This window comes from Ammodytes marinus, assembly GCF_949987685.1.
Source record: "Ammodytes marinus genome assembly, chromosome: 17".
In the NCBI taxonomy this organism is placed as follows: domain Eukaryota; kingdom Metazoa; phylum Chordata; class Actinopteri; order Uranoscopiformes; family Ammodytidae; genus Ammodytes; species Ammodytes marinus.
The window spans coordinates 18,223,631-18,243,840 of NC_137221.1; the positions used below are offsets into that span (position 1 = coordinate 18,223,631).

Consider the following 20,210-nt stretch of genomic DNA (forward strand, 5'->3'; position numbering starts at 1 on the left):
CATGACCAGTCGCACTGTTATGATTGGCTTGTCCCTCTAAAGGAGTGGCTGCAGGGGAAGAAATAATGAGCATTTCTGTAATGTTATAGTCTCTATGTGCACAAGCACTGCCTCAAAAAAAAAAGCGGAAGGAAAAAGAAGCAATCAAGAAGCCTAATGCAAATTTCACACTTGACGAGCAGACCAGACTGAAATGCGAGAGGAGGTCGTGAGACGGAAGTGGGTAGAGGGAAAAGTTGAAAGAAGACGTGGCAGGGGGTGTGTATGCATTGTTGGGTGCATTTTATTGCTTACTGCTCATGCTCTGCAGGATAGGAATGGGATGTGGCGCAGCCTGTTCTCGCCATAGGTGGGTTGCGGGGTGGTGATAGATGGCGGGACGGAGGCGGAGCTTCTCCCCAGGGCTCCGTAGGAGGCTTCATTACCCATCGCGCTGCGCCCGTTTCTCTATTTCTCACAGCAAGAGTGTGGCAAAAACCTCCATACAACATAGTGGAACCACATACACGAGCAGCGTTGATGAGTGCAAATATCTCGTCCTCTAAGCTTGGTTCAAACTCTCTCTCTGAATGTATATGTTACACACACTGACAAAGGAACACAGAAACACAAACGTACTACATACACACACACATTTTCCCTGCTCGTTCTTCATCATTCATTTGTTGCCTACACACTACACAGTATATCCCACACCCTTCCTTTGTCTTCCCCTTTTTATTTTAGCAATTACACTTTTGTCTATAGGTATTTCTATACCACTTTCTCAGTCTCCACCCATCGCCAGTCACGCCACACACACACACACAGATCCTCATAGAAAGGTTACAAATATCCTCTGCGTCCTAAATCCTTCTTCATAATAGCTGTTGTGTGTGTGGTGTGTGTGTGTGTGTGTGTGTGTCTGTGTCTGTGTCTGTGTTTGTGTGCGTGTGTGCGTGTGTGCATGCATGCGCGGAAGTCCGTGCGTGCGTCTCCAATGGGAATACATGCAGCCTTACATGATAGACTGTCGGTGGAGATTTCCCGAGGAGCAGGTGCACAATGGATGACATTCACATCTATGGCGCGTGAACGTGGTAAAGGTGTGAAAGGGGAACTTGACTTTGGCTGTGTAAGTCAGTAGAGGGAAGCAGAATGCTCGTAGCAAATGGAGTTTCATTTGTTAGAGACTGAGAGAACAAAGTGCAAAATGTGAGAAAAGACAGAGAACAAAGGAAGGTGTAGGGAGGGAGTACAGACACTACACTATATGGCGATGTTAGGTTAGGTTTAACAACAAAACAAACACACCTGCCAGCAAGCGCCTGATTGCTCTAATTGGTTATTTTATATTGGAGGATCCTTCATCAGGAAATCTTCATGCTTCTCATATTGGTGTAGCATTTGTCACGTTCTAATTATAGACACGTGAGAGCATTTGAGCAGCCTCTAATGTTGGAGGGGACATGAAGGATGGTTAAGAGCTTTTTGTCACTTCAGGCAGTGCTACGGATGCAAATATGTGTGTGTGTTGTTTGTTTGTTTGTGTGTGTGTGTGTGTGTGTGTGTGTGTGTGTGTGTAATTAAGCTGAGAGTTTCAGTCTGCTCCTCACCCTGATTCTGTAGTTTTTGGTTCTCTCTCCTTGTGTCTGTATCTCTGACTTTGCCCTCAGCAGAAAACCATAACAATCTCAAGAAAAGAAATTGAGGTTATGTAGTGGTGGTGCTTGATCACGGCTTAACAAGGATTGAAACACATGTTGCCTCCAGGAGCTATAGTTTGTGGAGAGGGAGGAGGCGACATTGATTCATAGTGAAGACAATGGTGTGTGTGTGTGTGTGTGATTCAATTGTAGATGGTGGTGTTTCCATTGCAAGTTTAACAAATATATTTTACGACACCAGCCATCTCCAGGAAATGCTGTTCATGACAAAAAACGCATGAAATTGATACATTTCCCCAGTCAAGTATGTTTGTTTGTTTGTTGTTGTTATTTGAAAAATATAATATATATATTAAGTATATAGGGGAGAACGGGGGAATCTGAGGCATCGGGTAATGTGAGCCACCCCCTGTATCTAGGCAACGGAAAACATTTGTGGTCATGTGACCATATATATATATGTTTTCAAGCCCCTCTCATTTCCCCATGGCCCTGAAAGAGAGGACCTCATGGTGCTGTGGTAAGCATGTTTTTTTCACCAAAATAGGTATTTTGCATGTAAAAGTAAATTTTCTTGCTGTCAACTTAATCAACTGTTGTGCCAAAGCAAATGTATTCATGTAGAAAAACTTATATCATACGTGTTGATGAACTACCAACATATGAAACCATGTGATGCTGATAACTGAAGATTAGCCTGAAATGCTAAGAGAGGTAGTTTTTTCTCAAATTGTGGTGGAAAGTGAGCCAAATGCTGTGGGGGAAAGTGAGCCACTGTCTCACTTTCCCCCACCATGAGGCACAAGTTAAGTTTAGTCTTATACATATTTTAATGTAATATTACATGACATATGTTTTATTTTAATGTCATACACATTGTAGAAAAGCCATCATGCCAAGGAAATACACCAGGAAGACGACCTGGGGCAACCACACGGAAAGAGCACCTTCTCATCTTTCCCTGTAACCTTCAGGGCTGGAATGTAGAGTATAGGCCTAGATGTAGAGTATGACAGGCTGATGTTATGATCTAGTTGGGTCTTCTCCTGTGTTCTGAGTCCCAGGCTGTTCTCGCTGGTTCTGATTTTCCTATGCTTTGACCCCCAGACACTAGCTGGCTCTAAGGGTCCTGTGTTCTGACCCTCAGACTGTGTTCTAATCTAACTGGTTCTATCTTTCATTTGAATCTTATTAAAACCTTTTGAATTATAATATGTTGTATTTGATTTTGTTCAGAGTTACTTTCAAGTGTTTAGAAAATTTGCTTTGCTTGTTTGACCAAACTATTTGGATAGTATGGATGTATCCTATGCGATTCCATTTGCCATTTTCCAAAGTGTATTTTCTATTGATGTACCTATATTCATGCTGTCTGTATTCTGTTTGCACAACATTTGAAAACAATCAATCAATTGATCAAGTGAAAATAATGGTTAAAATAAATTTGCCATGGGGCCTTAATCTTTCTCTCCCAGGTGTCTGTGGTCCACCTGTTAAAAACAGTGCGTTTGCTGCGCTTGCTTCGGCTGCTTCAGAAGATGGACCGCTACTCTCAGCACAGCACAGTGGTCCTCACGCTGCTGATGTCCATGTTCGCCCTGCTGGCACACTGGATGGCCTGCATCTGGTACATTATTGGCAAGATGGAGATGGAGGCCAACGCATACAGCTGGGATATCGGTGAGTGAAGGAGTAAGCCATGTTTTCACCTTGAGTCCGTAAAAAATTCACCTCCAAGCTCAGTTGTAGTTCTTGATGCTTTCAAACTAAATGGAGAGTTGCAGTGAGATCCACCATGACATCATTGCTTTCAGCTCCCTTCACTCCCATCCAACACCAAAACCAGCAGGTGTATGTTTAGGAACTAGAGCGTATACCAGAGTAACAGGGGAAATGTAATGTGATATGAAGCCTACAGTATGTGTGTGTCATTTCACAGGCCAAGAGGCATAAATAATCCATGTGATTTTCTTAATTTAACTGCTTGACTCCCTTATGCTTATTGCCACAACACTGGATCTGCTGATTCACCACAAACATTGGTATTATCAGATTATCTCAGAGTGTCACAGGAGACCCTATAATGTATTATCATGCCAAATATTGACATTTTAAATTAATGCAAACACAAAGCCTCCATTTGTAGAAAAAATATCCAGTTTGAACAGGGATTTAAATGTTTTAGTTGGTAAACACTACTAATGTAGGTTTACAGAAAAATGTACTCAAAAAATCAGATGGTCCCAGGAGTGTAAAAAACCATGTAACAGATGTGTTCAACATCAATAAAGCCTCAGTCCTAAAAGAAGAACTTTAAAGGTCAAATTTGAATGACCTCCACAAACTACCTGCTGCTGTGTGGAGAGATGAATGGTATAGGTAAAGTGTGTATGCAGTGAGGTTGTGCTAACCTTCCCACGAGGTGCAGAAAGAAAAAGCATTGACGACAATGATGTTAGCTTAGGAGTGAAGGCCATGGAAAAACAAAGTGAGGCTTTAAATCTATGAAAATGAGAGATTTTGTAGAAGGGGATAAATTTGATCTCAGTCAGTCAGCAGAACCATTCAAGTGCAGCAGATTCAGAATGGATCTTGGTAAGATACAGACTGTTAGGCTGCTGGTGCATATGTTATTGTTTGCGTGTTTGTATGCGTACAGGAGGTAAGCCCCGATGAAGTGTTTTCATTTTATCTACATTTTTTCAGCTGAGGAAGCCATTATCTGGCTTTGTCAAGCTCTCTACTGAATCAATACAAAGAAAACAGTTGGCAAACATCTCTAGAATAAATGGCTTGTGGCTCATGGCTCAGAATAATTGTCTATAATCTTTTTTATTGATCATCAAAACAAGTCCTTTTTCACTTTTTTGACCACATGAATACAGCATATTTTCAAGCCCTCCTTTTATTTCTCCTCTAATGCTTTCTTGTGTTCAGATTTAGTTTCTGCTTTATCTCAACCATCACATTATGTGTTGGGCTTGGTATAAAATGTCAATAATACAGTGCAATGCAGTTTCGTTGCTCATTATTCCTAAATCCACTGCTGTTCTGAAACGCTATTGATGCAAGAAACCTGCAGTGTTTATGATATTTATGTACAGCCATGATACAAATGATAAGGCACTTTACATAAGTGTACTGAGATGCTTCATTTGGTGTGCTGCAGCATTATGACACCACATACCGTAGATGTGAGTTTGAGACATGTGGTGGAATCATGTTGTCATATGATGGTGAAGGTGTTTGTGGTCCAGAGAAAATACAGTAAACAGATAGAGTTATTTGTGATTTCCTCGTCCATTTATTATTCCTAAGTCTGTTGTGAAATACGTATTGAATGGAAAATGTGAAAGCAAAATTGGTGGTGTGTGTGTGTGTGTGTGTGTGTGTGTGTGTGTGTTTGTGTGTTTGTGCACGCGCTTGTGTGCAGATGGCTGTGTGTGTTGTAAAGCTGACTGAGCAAATGGCTTGATTTTTCTTGCAATTTCCTCTCGGCCTCCAGGTCCCTCATATAATGAGGCCCCCTGGGCTGATCTTTGGTCGGCATCGATGAGATGCAATTCTTGCAATTACCTCACTCTGGTGTCTTTCTAACTGGTTCCGGGTCAGTATTGACCAGGTCATGAGAACGATGCAGATTTCTCCTCGCCAATTACTGCCTTTCAGTGTCATAAAATAACAAGTCAGTATACGTGAGGGATTAATGTGTTGTATCCTAATTATGTGTTTCTGATGCTGAACTGAGTTGAAGTCAGGCAGCGATGAGGGTCTTCCATCCAATTACCATTCATCAGTGTCTCCAGGAGACTCTCCTGGGATCCGCTGTATGTCTCCACACTCTACTGACCAGGGATCAGTTCAAGTTCCAAAGCATCTGACCTGCTTCTCCTGTTAAAATCCATTGTTTTGGTTGCAGCCCAGAGTAACACACTGCTTTCCAGAGCTGGGAAACAATGCTGTCAGCTTTGTCTGCATCTACATGCTTGACTGCACCGAGCTTTGAAATAAATAGTTGCAGCCAAACCTTATCACATGACGCACATGAAGCTTCTCTTAGTCATTATTGTAGATATTGCACAAAGCTATGGTTTATTCAACATGATTATCCAACGTTTGCCTTCCTAATGAACATGAAGTAGCATCAGTCACTAGCTCTTACCATGCATGTCTCCTTCCATCCACCAATAACATCATTCCCTCCATCTTAACAACAGGATGGCTCCATGAGCTGGGGAAGCGTCTGGAGTCTCCGTACTATGCCATAGGCAGTATTAACGGGACCAGCAATGGGCCCGCCATCCGCAGTGTCTACATCGCATCACTCTACTTCACCCTCAGCAGTCTGACCAGTGTGGGCTTTGGCAATGTGTCGGCCAACACGGACATCGAGAAGATCTTCTCTATATGCGTCATGCTCATAGGAGGTACAGAGAACACACACATTGTGATCATGTCATGTGTATAATAAGTATTGTCTATGAATCAAATGTTTTCAGTTGCACATGTGGTTTGTGAGAGACTTTCTGTGTATTTTACAGTATTAACAATGAGACATCCGAGTGTAAACTTATGATATAGAATGATATTCAATCTATTAGGAATCCAACTTGTCTTGGTTTGAAGATTAAAGAGGACCTATGATACTTTTGGACTTTTATGACCTATAAACGTTGTTATAATGATTTATAGTCATGTTTAACCATACTAGCTTATCAAATAATGACGTACACTAAACACTAGGGCAGCCGGTCGAGAAATCACGTATTCAAATCGGTTCAGAATTTCCGGATATTCTTGTCGTCTTCTTGTAATGCTGCTCAGGCCATGCCCCCACCTTCCTGCTCTCAAATTTCCCCGCGCGCTGCTGAAGATTTTCCGGAAGGAAGGTAACCAATCACAACGGAGTGGGGTTTGCAGGGGGGGGGGGGGGGAGGGGCGGAGAAGCACAAAGCCGAGTGTGGAGCAGACTGCTGTGCTCGCTAGGGTGAAAGGAAGAGTGTCCCGAAAATCTACATGGTTTTTTGTGATGTGATTCGTGTCAGGTTGCTCTATAGCAGTTTTTAACAAGAAATTAAGACCAGAAAAGTAGTATAATAGGAGATCTTTAAATAGCAATTCCAAAAAGTTTACAGTATATTTTTGTATCCCTTTGTATTGCTGCGTTTAATGGTTTTTTCAAAGAAAACACACATTTGCAGATGCAAATAGTTTCATTTAAATCAGTATAATGCATATTACACCCTTGCAACATGCTCAGATCCAGTTCAAAATGGATCATTACACTAGGTTTGTTGTTTTTTGGGGGGAAGAAAAGAGGTAACCATGGTAGGGTTTCCCTGTGGACTCTCCCCCACTCTGGTTGGGCTAAATGTTAAATGTCTTTGCCTGCCTCGGGGTAGATTCACAACACACACACACACACACACACACACACACACACACACACACACACAAACACCATCCCTTGTGTGTTGAAAACGAATACAAAGCACCCGTTTATAGCAGATCATAGGTCAAATTCGGGGAGATTGTGGAAGGAATTGGATTATTGCCTCATTAGAATGAACTGAAATGTTTTCTGCTTTACAATTCCAAACATGATGTAACGTATGCAAAAGGGGAATGATTTCATCTGAATAAACAGGTGCCGTACCTTAGCACATTGCAAAATGTCAGTTCAGTTGAAATGCTGTGTCTTGTCAGGTTTTGCTTGTCAATGGCACATGTCAGAAAAAGGTGTCACACTTGACATGTAGTACGTCTGTGTTGTGTTTGACACACAGGCGGCGCGGTTAGAAAGTGAATGAAATAAGGAGAAGGCATCACCCATGGGCCTGTAAATGGCAGGTATCGTTCAAACCAATCAAATTGCTCTCATCTCACTACTGACACTGATCTGTTCCTGTCTGACAGTTGCAAGACATGAATGTATATGTGCTATTCAAATGGTTGGCTGGTTTGACAAGCCTATTTGATCACAGCTTCTAGTAAGAATGACGTATAATAATTCTTACATGGAAGAAACATTTCATTTGATTATCCAAACAAGGTTTTAGAAGAAAAATATTCTTTATTCCTGTATTTTTAAAGACCTACTTCACCGGTTGGAATATGAAGGTGCATTGAATTTGGAGATCCTATTTATTATACATGTGCAAAAAAATTGAAATCAGATCATCCTAGCCTGAGAAAAGGCAGACAGAGTGTTTTATGGTCTCACTGTCTAACCCTACATTTTCCTTATTGTGACATCACAGTAAGGGTTAGGATTAACAGGACAGCTGGGCCAAGGGAAGACTGAGGGAAGACTGAGGGAAGAAAAACCTCATTCATTATATTATAATAGTGATTTTATAATGATAGAACGCTGGTTCTGTATGGGTGAAGTATTCCTTTAAATAGATACATCCACTGGCAAAAGTGAAATATACCAGCTGGTATTCTATCTGTATTTTGGAGAGCTCTCTGGGTGTGAAGATATTAAGCGAAAAATATGGCAGAACACATGTTTTCTTGTGGTATCACTCAATGCTAGTGCTAGTGAAACAACCCCTGCTGTTCCCTCTCCCCACACTTTGGCACTGTGTCGAGTGTGTACGGTGTTCCACACAAAAGTATCACTCTGCTGGCCATACAAAATCTTATTTCAGTTCCCCACTGTCTTGGCAATCTCCCCTTCACTCTAGTTCACTCATGCTCACACTCTATTATATCTCTCCACCTGTCTACCTCCTCACCTCATCCCTTTCTGTCTTCTGTCATCCTCTCTACAGCCCTGATGCATGCGTTGGTCTTTGGCAATGTGACAGCCATAATCCAGAGGATCTACTCACGCTGGTCCCAGTACCACACCAGAACCAAAGACCTCAAGGACTTCATACGCGTCCATCACCTGCCACAGAGCCTCAAGCAGCGGATGTTGGAGTATTTCCAGACAACTTGGTCGGTCAACAACGGCATCGACTGCAACGAGGTACCAAAAGCATTGCCCGCACCAACACAAATGTCTGGGCCCCCTTTACTCATGCTTTACTTGTATCAATCAATGTGCATGTGTTTCACTCCTACATCAACGCATCTTATTGATTAATTAAATTCACGGAAAAATGACAAACACAATGTAAAAACTAACAGGAAAACAGCATTCGGTCATCAATGCAAGATTTACCTCAAAAACTGTCTGCATTTTTAGTATAAGTTTTAGTAAAATTTTATATGTGAGGCATAAGCAAGGCAGCAGAAGCAAATACATGGCGATAGAACGCTTGTTTGGTGTACATGTTCACGTTAGAGTAAAAAATTACTCATACTTTACACAATAGACCATTGCCCCCCCCCCCCCTATTGGATGGGCCCTAGAAAGCTTTACCCCTGATCGCAAGCATGTACGTATACAACTGGGATAAAATTATTTTGCTCCCAACAGCGTAGCACTATTAGTGATCAATAATTCATTCAAAAGATCACATAGCTCTCTCACTCCTCTCCTATCATCCACATTCAAACTCATCACGAGAATGATAATATGATCGATATAACACAATCCCCCACAATGGTAGAGCGGGGAAGTTTTCCTCAGCACAACCACTGACTGACTGACAAGGGGGGCGGGGTGAGGGGTGGGGGGGAGACACACACGAGACAAGAGCGAAGAATTGAGAAACACATCACTGCTCTGTCTTACATGACAATTTGTGGATGACAGGATATTTTGTAGGCTTGAGATTCAGGGGGTTTAAATAGTGCACACCTCTTTTTCTAGATTGCTTTTTACTTGAATTCAGACTCATGGTAAGTGTTAAGTACAAGGAATGTACAGAAATGTAAGATATGGGGAATGATTGTATGGTCCTGTAGAAAATAACTTTACTGTAACTATACTGTATTCACTCAAGCATTGCCTCAGGACATTTCTGATGGGCTATATTTGAGTACATTTGAGTTGAATATATTGCACTATGCTACTGTATGTTTACTCCCACTATATGTATTTCAGAGCTTTTATAGTACTTTGCGAATACAATATTAAACTATCCAGTGATACGTAAAGTAGTTAGTACCTTTCTTTATGGATTTGTATTCTACACCAACACTTTAATGTCAACAGAGAAGTTATTGAATAAAACATACAATAGGAAAAATTGTGGAGCTTGTGATGTCGTCGATTGTGAATATTTTAGCTTATGTTACGGTGGCACTTATTGCAGGTTGTTCCGGACCAAGGAGTGTGCTTAATGCCCCCCAAAAAAAATCATACATATAAAAAAATAAAATGGCGAGAAACTTAAAAAATGGAGAGAGCGGGAGCGTGGATTTCAAATGTGGCGGTAGGGACAGCTCAGAGACATACACAAACAGAAGAGGAGGTTGAACAACACCTTTTGTTGACAAGCAGCAAAAACAGAGGCGACCGGTTAGTAGTGTAATAGCAGCTTGTCCCTCCAGGGCTGTGAATGCCTGTGAGACAGCTGTCAGAGCCCAGGCAAGCGCTCTAGATGGATTGATGATGATGAATCCCAGACAGATGAATTATAGATGGGCCTGTTGATTAAAGCCAGCCTGCCTCTGACATCTCATTGATCGACTCTATGTGACGGTTAGCTACAGATCTTTGTCCTGACAAGGAGACAGACTGGTAAACGATATGCAATGTTTTGACTCATATACCGGGATACAGGGCTCTTTACCAGACCGTTTGTGTGTTTATGATGGGTGTGGATGTACAGTATACTGTAGCATAAATATTAGTAATCAGTATTTTTTAACCTTCTACAATGAAGCTTTAAATGTTAATACAATAGTCTATCTCTTTCTCAGGTGATCATAAATGACCTGTAACAGCAAAAGAGAACATCAGCAAGAACAAAGCTATTTTTATAAGGTTATTATTTATGCCTTTGCACAGGTCCAACCTCACGTGAACAAAGACAAAAAGTTCATGGCTTCTCCATTGTCAAATTACCATTATTAATTTCAAGTGGTCACATAAGAATACATTACCTCATCACGATGCATGGGGCGTGGAGGTGTGTGTGGGGGGGGGGGTGCTCACGGTGCAGTGGTTAGGGCGCCCTCCAATGAAGCTCAGTCCTCAGAAGCAGCAGACCACGGGTTCGAATCCTGCCTGTGGTCCTTCTCTGCATGCCATTCCCCTCTCTACCCCATTTCATCTCTTTCTATCCAAACTGTCAATAAAAGGTATAAAAAAACGAAACAAAAAAAACAGAAAGCTCCTTGTAGCTACTTTAACATGGTGTGAAGCTTTCAGATGTCTACTATTGATTTGACGTGTTTAATGTTTCAATCCATATGCCCAATTTGTGGCCCTTTACTCACATTTTCTAAGTGAATTTGGCCCTCTAGAAAAAAAAAATCCCACCCCTGAACCACTACACAACAAGCAACCCCCCCCCCCCATTTGATTATCTATAGTACAATAGCTTACGACCTGTATCAAAGTGTGTCAATGTAATCATTGTAAAGTTGCAGTCTTTTCACAGCTGTCATGCTCTGTCTCACTCTTGCCTGCCTCCTCTTTCTCTCTCTCTGTCTCTCCCTCAATTGCCTTTCTCCTTCCCACCATCTTCACAGCTGCTGAAGGACTTCCCTGACGAGTTGCGCTCCGACATCACCATGCACCTTAACAAGGAGATCCTGGAGCTGTCGCTGTTTGCCTCGGCCAGCCGCGGCTGCCTGCGCTCCCTGTCCCTGCACATCAAGACCACCTTCTGCGCCCCCGGAGAGTACCTGCTCCGGCAGGGCGACGCACTGCAGGCCGTCTTCTTCGTCTGCTCGGGCTCCATGGAGGTCCTGAAAGATGGCATGGTGCTGGCTATCCTGGGTACGATAAAGCGTAGGAGTAGAATTAAGGGGTGGGGGATGCTGCTATCGGTGTATGAATGATTGGGTGAATGTGTACAAAACAATGTTAAGTGCTTTGGGTCTGTGAAAAACCAGGGAAAAGAGCTAAAGAAGTGGAGTCATTTACCATTTATTGAGAAGATGTACATTTTTCCCCCTGAAAAAAAGATGAAAGACAACCTCCTTCTCCCCAAAAGATGGCGGTTGTCAGAGTGTGTGTGTGGGGGGGGGAGGGGGGTGGGGGCATGCCATCCTAAACTAGCCAAACGCTGGCTTGTGTTGTAGTTAAAATTTCACCAAAATGCTGGAAATTAAGTGTTTCCTGCATTTATAATGTGTGTGTGTGTGTGTGTGTGTGTGTGTGTGTGTGTGTGTGTGTGTGTCTGTCCCACAATTTTGAAACAAAACATACGCCCTTGTGGTAAAGATTGAAGGGATGGTGATGGGGAGGAAGAGGGTGGTGTATGTAAAAGAAGGAGTACAAATCCCTTATTATAGTCCTACAAAGGATCTCAAAGCAACAAGTTTCATAATAAATCTTTGTGCGTCTCATTGCGATGACGGGTCACTAAATGAACCCATTGTTTAGAAAGAGGAGCATAACAGTGTCCCAAAGCTCATTCTCAGAGCAGGTTGCTATTGAACAACCATAAAATCAACTCTAGTAAGATGCTTTTTGTAGATTCTTTATTTCCAAAGCTTAACTTGATTTTTGGCAACATAAAGGTGTTGATCATTACTGACGGGTCCAGTCAAGGTGAACAGAGCAGACGGCCAGATGTTGAAACAGTCACAAACATTCAGGCACTGCAGATTGGATTATATTATATACCATTAATCTACTCTCAGCAAACCCAGGATCATCCAATTCCATACAGGTTTAGCACCTCCAGGTTGTTGATGTCCACCTGAGTATGTATGGTCAAGTCTATAGCATTATAATTCAGTTCTGTCCAGTTTAATCTGTCTTGTGCAGTTCGGTCCAGCCCATTTCATCAGTCCAATTCACTGGAGTCAGGTCATTTCTGCTCTATCTAGTCCAGTCCATGGTAGGTAGAGATGAAATCATTCATCACATGGCGCCAAATTTGTACACATTTCATTCGCAGTGTTGATTGAATGTTTGATACGCTAAGGCAGCAGCTAATTAAAATGTCAACTGAATTATGTGCAAGCAGAAATAGTATAATGAAGCTTAAAAGCTGCACTCTAGTGTCATCTGTTAAAGCAGCAATTCAGCTCAAACAAAGAAAAGTTATTTGGGTTTTTGTTTACTAAGAATTATAATGATCGTCCTTTTTATAAAAAACATTGTGCTACTAGTGCATTAGGAGTCATTATGGAAAGTTCAAATTAAAATATAAGATAAGGTATGCATAAAAATAAAAGCCTGTTTCAGAAAAATATTTTTTTTTTGCCATGCAATGTTATATATACATATATTGTGCAATATTATATATAAATATACATGGTGTGGTTGTCCGGGGTGCCAGTTTTGAAAGAAAGTAGAACAAAAACCTACTACAACAGTAGCAGTAGCTTGGCTGTTTGTTGAGCAGAATAGGGTGCCGCCCACTAATGGTGCTCTGACCAATCAGTGGTATGTGATGTTTCATGTCACCGTCTAATTACCTGGTGTCTGGAACCTCCATGGAGTAGTTACACATTTGTCATAGCCGAAAACCGAAAAAAGACGAGTAGAGTACTGTAGAGCCAATACCATTTACTGGAGTAAATGGTACTGTTTACATAAATAAGTGCCATTATTTATGCCAAACGTAATCTGTTCGTTAGAGAAATATTTCAAGATTTTAGGGGGAAAGCACAAATGTGTATTATCTTTCTAGTTATTACTGTTTTCATGGATGCTGCCCTAATCATATAGTGTGAACATCCCGTCACAACCTTCATACGATACAAACTTGCCCCCGCTTTTGAGTGGTGCATTACCTCCTGCTTAAACCTCATGCTCACATATTGTTTGCACACACTTGGTGCAGAATGCATCTGAACAGACAGATTATGTAACAAACAGTCTAACTGCATTATGGACCCTATACATCTGCTATGTAACACAACTCCTTGGTAAATTCAATGGTCTTTGCTATATTGACAAATATGAAAGTGTGTGTGTTCTTGTGTGTGTGTACAGTGGGCCTTTTTGTCCCAGCACCTGCATTCAAGCACTCGTGTTGAAAAAAAAATTGGGCATGTTTGTCTGTGTTTTTCGAGTAGAGTAGGCGGTATTGTTTACTACAGAACGATGTGTGTTTGTGTGCGTGCGTGCGTGCGTGCGTGCGTGCGTGCGTGCATGCGTGCGTGCGTGTGGCTTGAAGTGCAGAGAGCATTGTCTCTGCGCTTACCTGCTGAGTGCAAAAGGTCAGGCTGACATTGAGTTTCGGGCTAAAAGAGAAAAACTCTTTTCTCTCTCTGTCTCTCTCTCTCTCTCTCTTTCTGTATGTGTGTGTGTCTGTGTTTCTTCCCTGTCACACACAAAGTCTATGTAGGCAGAGCTCAGCACAACATAATAGAGATGGTGGTTGAGAGAGAGAGGCCTTGATGAGAGACAGGAAACAGAGTCAGTGAGACGATGTGTAGAAGGTAGTATAGGATCGTTGGAGGGAGAATTTGTCTAGTGGAATATCTCACGACACACAAGTCAGCATGCTGGACTGAGGGAGGGAAGGAGTGTGAAAGAAAGAGGTAGATAAAGAAAGCAAGTGACAGAGATAAAGGCAGAGAGAGAGAAAGAGAGAGAGAGAGAGAGAGAGTACCCAAGGCCGTAGGATGAGAGGAAGGGATAAGAGATAAGAGGATGAAAAAAAGAGAGAAAGGGTGAATGGAAGGCAGGAAATCAAGACAGGGAACAAAAACATGTAGGAAGCATGCTGTGAAGAAAAAGGGTAATACACAGCTTAGGCTGCGTAAACTGGCATGTCACTAGCTACTGTGTAGCACAACCTTTGTTTAAATAACAGTTTACAGAGTCTAACTCCAGATTTGTTTTTCAGTGCACACTCAGTACGGACAGGTAGCGGATTGTGAGGAGATGTTCACTGGTTTTTAAAAACAAGTGTTCCCCAGAATCGCTGACTCCACCTTTAAACTGGGAGGAAGAAAGGAAAAGATCAGGTCAAACAGAGAGGTGGGAACACAGGAAAAACAGCAAGTAAAAGAAAAAAGAAAGAAAGAAAAGTGTGACAAAAGAAGAGAAGGAACAAAGGACGGGAGAGAGGAAAAACCTGAAAATAATCAAGGACAGTAAACACCTGAGAAGACAGGAAGAGTGCAAGGAAAACCACAGGAGGACTAGAAAGAAGGACAAAAAAGGGGTAAAACAAGAATGGATGCAAGAAAGAGGGAAAATATGGAGGAAGAAAAAAGATGATTTGGTGTAGAAAGAAAGAAGGAAATAAAGAATCAAAAACGGAATAAAGAAGGAAAGCAGAGATGGAAGTGGGAAAGTGGGAACGACAGAAAATACACAAGGGAATCGAAAAAAAGGACTAATAACGAAAGGGAGTGGGTTACGAGGATATAGAGATGACAATGACAAAGGATTGTGATATAGCAGGAGGATAAAAAAAAATCTAGTAACGGTGAGAGCGAGGGAGAGACACACTGCTATGATTGTGAGTGGAGTGGGAGAAAGCAGGAGAGAGAGAGAAAGAGAGAGAGAGGGGTGGGGGGGCATAAGGACAGTCACGACTGCCGTGCCATCAGTCTCTGTGTAATTGAGCAGCGTTCAGTGTTCACATCGACCATAATGAATATTTTATTACTGTTCAAGGGGCATTAACACTAACGGGGGCACTTGGCTGTGTCCATTGTATCAAGAGGACGGGAAACAGCTTTCAACACACACTCCACTCAAACTGTATCATTAACTAAGCACAGATTTTGTTCGACTGTTATATATCTCTGCTCTTGTTTTTTAAGGTATTATTGAGTCATTAATGACTGGCCAATCACTGACTCAAGTTTCCTTTCTGTTTTTTATCATCATTTTATTCATGGTTTTGTCATTAAGAAACTGTTATATTTGTGTGATTACCATGATTTTGAATCATGGTGAATTGATGGCCATTGTGTTTCCCTCAGTTTTGGCGAATTAGCTCCTAGTTTAAAGAAATAAACTCAGAAGATGGCAACGATTCAAACCAAGCTTTCAGTCATAGTGGTCAGATGATAACTACATTGATATTGGTATATTCATTAATGAACCATTCATTCATTATAAAAGCAGTTACATGATGTATAAGAAGTTTTGGGCTGCCAGGCTGCTGTCTTTAAAATATATTAAAGTGACTATGAGGAACTTTTAAATGTTCATGAAGCCGTCTCATTTTCGCTCTGTTGATCTGTAACAGCAAACGAGACCATCAGCGAAAAGAATGCTATTTTTATACAGTGATTATTAATGCCTCTGCTAGGGTCCAAATCGCTGCCAACGAAACAATTAACAGTAGGCAGGCCTGAAAAGCCTGTGTTTCCCACACAGGTACTATATCAAAGTTTACTTTGCTTCAGCATCGTTTCTTAACATCATCAATCTTACATAGTCCCATGCAAAGACATCTTTCTCTTTCACTCGCTTCCTGAAACAAATGCACACGCCTCCAGCACGCGCAAAGATTTTCACAAGAGCAGGCACTTGTGTTGTTAAAACATTACTGCTGTTGTTCAAAGGGGGCCGCTAGAATCAACACAAACTGAAAGTTCCTCGTAGCCACTTTAACATTCACAACTGCAGACGTGGTGGATTGTTGTATCAATCCAGAAGTCAATTATGATAGTGAAGTTTAACTGTTGGCTTATAAGAAAGTGAAACATTATGCATCATAGCTTTTGTTCTTAACCTACCTGGTCCATGTCTTTCTCTGAGCAGGTAAAGGCGACCTCATCGGGGCCAACCTGTCCCTAGACGACCGAGTTATAAAAACCAATGCGGACGTGAAAGCCCTGACCTACTGTGACCTGCAGTGTATCAACCTGAAGGGGTTGTATGAGGTGTTGGACCTCTACCCTGAATACTCACAACGCTTTGTCCAAGACATCCAGCAGGACCTCACATACAACTTGAAGGAGGGACATGAGACACACGTAAGTCCATCCAAGCAGTATAAACTCCTAGGGACATTTTTTCAATGTGCTGCTGTCTATTCTGGCTATCATTACCGTATTATGTTTTATTTTTTATTTTATTTTTCATCGATAAATACAAAGATTTTCATTAAAACAGAAGAATGTTAACACTGATTTATCGTCTTGATTTCATGTCTTCATGGGCCCAAAAGTTAATATATGTATGACTGCAAGAGGAGATTGAACGCTATTGCCCACTGTGATTGTTGTCCTTGTGTGATGTGGTCCCAAAAAAGTAAAGATAAAAGTGGGGAAGAAACTAAACTGAGGTGCTAGCTGATTATGCAGTGTATTCTTTCTGGGAAGTAAAAAAGGTATCAGGTGTTCACTCAAATATGTGTATTTTTAAGTTTGACTATTTAACTTCACTGACCTTGAAAGTTCCTGACCCTTTTTATGGACAGAAATGAATAAGCGTAACCCACAGCAGTGTGCGACAGGCATTATATACACACTCGCCAATTTCTCAGTCAGTATAATATATTAAGGCACTGGAATAATGTGTGAGAATGACTGATGGCTGGAGTGAGAGGGAAGAATAAGGCAAGAAGGGTTGGGATCGTAATGAAAGGACTTTGAGGCTGTCTGGAGGAAGTGTGAAAGAGGTTTGAAATAAGAAAAGAGTATAGGTGTGAGAGCGTGTGAGAGAGAGAGAGAGAGAGAGAGAGAAAGAGAGAGAGAGAGAGAGAGAGTGGGCACAAATAGCTATGGCACTTGGAGGGGCTCTGTTGTAGTAATTACAGTCAGGTGTTTCTGTCTCCAGCCCAAACACGGCTGGCCCATTTACACACACACGCGCACACCCGCGCACACACACACACACACACACACACACACACACACACACACACACACACACACACACACACACACACACACTACCTGCATCAGGGTTTTTAGGTGAAGCTACAGTAATGTGCAGTGGAGGAGCTCAAATCTCAGGACTGAGTAGAGTTAAAATGAAGACAGGAGGAAGGAGGTGGCTCAGGGTTGGGGAGGGCAGGTTTATGGCTGGCAGGTTGAGATTGGTGTTTGGAAATAACGCTACTGTATATGAGCACAATACTGAAGTATCATTGTGTTAAGGTGAGTTATCTTTCATCATCAGATCATCGCAAACCATAAAGTCTTTTAGTATTATATCCATGGGTCCGCTTTGCAAAAACTAGAAAATGAATAAACTGCTGAGCATTGGGAAAGCGCTCCTGTGTAATTTGAATGCTTTGATTGCTTTGGCCTGAAGTTAATTTTTGCCGTATATTATCTCTCTCTGGCTCTCTTTTTTGCAGGTTAAGGCCAGACTGTCCACAGCAGCGCTAGACACTCAGGTATAGGCTCTAACACTCCAACACACTCAAACTCTGAATGATGATTTAAAGGCAATATACCTGTCTTTAATGCTGGTACCATTAACTCAAAACGACGTTGATCACCTCACCCTATTTGTTGATATCAGCCCACAACCTTTTTAATCAGCGCGCTATAGAATTAATGTTCAAGTGCAGATCCATTTTCTTCTATCCCTATGAAACGTCTGCCGGGCGACCTCCGACACCCATAATGGACTCAATCACTCTTTAAGACTTAACGATTCTCATGAAGGGAATTTTTTATTTCTTTTTAGGAACGTCGAGGGAAGAGCAAGATCAATTCTGCACAGAATGACTTAGTAGTCATTAAATCACGGCTGGCCCAGAATAGAAGCGATTTAATGCTTCGTATGCCGCTCTTTCAATGTTGAGAATCTGCAGAAATTACAAAAATATAATAATTTGTTGTCAGGTGTTTTTACAGAAAAAAAAACTGAAAGAAAATCTAAATCAGCTGGAGAGCCATTAACCTTGGTTTCGTAAGAGAGAACTGGGTCATGGGATCAATATGTTACCTTGGACCTTATTTCTAGCTGATTATAACCTCATCTTATGGTTGATCAGTGTCCTTGCAATTTAGCGCAACTGCAGACCCTTGACATTTAGACTGATGTCAGAGTTCACTGGCTTTGCCTTTGTCATTCCTTGGGGTCGCAGTTTCAGTCAAAAAAAGTTGATCAGGGGATTTTTTTGACCCACCGCATCACTCATAAATTCAGCTGAATGGTCTACTCCTTGCACTTTGAAGTCATCAGTGCATATTTCGTACTTAAAACACCTTTTTGTATTTAAGGGTCATGGTATTAAATGATCAAATACAGTTTAGTTTAGTTTAGTTTAGTTTAGCTTAGCTTAGTTTAGTTTAGCTTAGTTTAGTTTAGCTTAGTTTAGTTTAGTTTAGTTTAGTTTAGTTTAGTTTAGTTTAGTTTAGTTTAGTTTAGTTTAGTTTAGTTTAGCTTAGCTTAGTTTAGTTTAGCTTAGTTTAGTTTAGCTTAGTTTAGCTTAGTTTAGTTTAGCTTAGTTTAGTTTAGTTTAGCTTAGTTTAGTTTAGTTTAGCTTAGTTTAGTTTAGTTTAGTTTAGTTTAGTTTAGTTTAGTTTAGTTTAGTTTAGTTTAGTTTAGTTTAGTTTAGCTTAGCTTAAGCATATTAGCAAAATTTGACATCATCAAAGTTGATGCCTCAGATGACTTCACGCGACATTAATAGAATTAAATGTCATCTCTCTTACGTGTTTATGTCATCTCCAAAAGTTCTGCTAGTATCCACACTCAAATGTTGAATTTCCTGATGATTATTTGTGATATTTCTCGAAGATCTTTTTCACTTACTTTTTCTTTATTCTATTTTCCTCCAGCCCGGGGTGGGAAGGAACGGACGAGTGGTTTGTGGCTATCCGCCCATCATAGAGGCACTGCGGGAACATGAGGAAGAAGAGGATGAGGAAGAGGAAGAGGAAGAGGAGGCCATGTCTGTGTCTCTGTCCTCGGAGGTCAACCTCAGGGACATGTGTGGGAAGTCTCCTCTGAGCCCAGCCAGCCAGGGGACCACTCGACAGAGCTCCAGGAGGTCTCGCAGGAAGATTCAGGAAATTACTCTCACCACTTTGGATCCTTCCAACCTCAGTCCCAGGTGAGCTTGAATGTCATTGATTTTACCGTTTGCCTGTGTAGGCCAGTGTCCCTGTGACTCTGTGGTACTGTATGTATGTCTACTATGGTCTTTACCAAACAGAACATATCGTACAAAAAAGCTAGGCTGGGCGCTTTTGACAAATCAGACAGGTTAAAAGTTATTTTTAAAGAAGAGAAAGAATATTTTTCTTTATTGTTTACTGCTATTGGGTGAGGTATAGTAGACCAATCATATTTGATTGAATCAGTCAAGGATTAACTGTGGGCTACCATCCACACCATATTCCCTTGTGACAATTGAGCAGAAATTAGGGAATTAGACCACACTATTTTGAAAATGTAAAGATGAGGTTTTTTCTTTTAAAATAAACACAGATATGCAGTGGGGTGAGGAATGGATGAATTTGGATCAATTTAATTATATAGGCTTTCCGCCCCCATGTTCAAGACTAGTCATCACAATGAATATGTTGAACAGGAGGAGAAAAGAGAGTGATTTTGATCTAAAAAAATAAAAAAAAATACATATATTTGGAATATAATGACATGCCCAT

General features: G+C 41.3%; 1 protein-coding gene across 1 annotated transcript in view; it reads left to right on the top strand.

The window, feature by feature from the left end:
• Window positions 1-20,210, top strand: part of kcnh8 (potassium voltage-gated channel, subfamily H (eag-related), member 8) — a gene marked incomplete at both ends in the record, with an annotated part of 50,764 nt that overhangs the window by 25,666 nt on the left and 4,888 nt on the right. Inside the window, 7 exons of the mRNA XM_080044922.1 lie at window positions 3,122-3,326; window positions 5,864-6,073; window positions 8,423-8,622; window positions 11,241-11,490; window positions 16,399-16,613; window positions 17,945-17,983; window positions 19,380-19,654. Of these exons, the coding sequence (XP_079901048.1) occupies window positions 3,122-3,326; window positions 5,864-6,073; window positions 8,423-8,622; window positions 11,241-11,490; window positions 16,399-16,613; window positions 17,945-17,983; window positions 19,380-19,654 (1,394 nt within the window). The remainder of the gene's footprint in view (window positions 1-3,121; window positions 3,327-5,863; window positions 6,074-8,422; window positions 8,623-11,240; window positions 11,491-16,398; window positions 16,614-17,944; window positions 17,984-19,379; window positions 19,655-20,210) is intronic.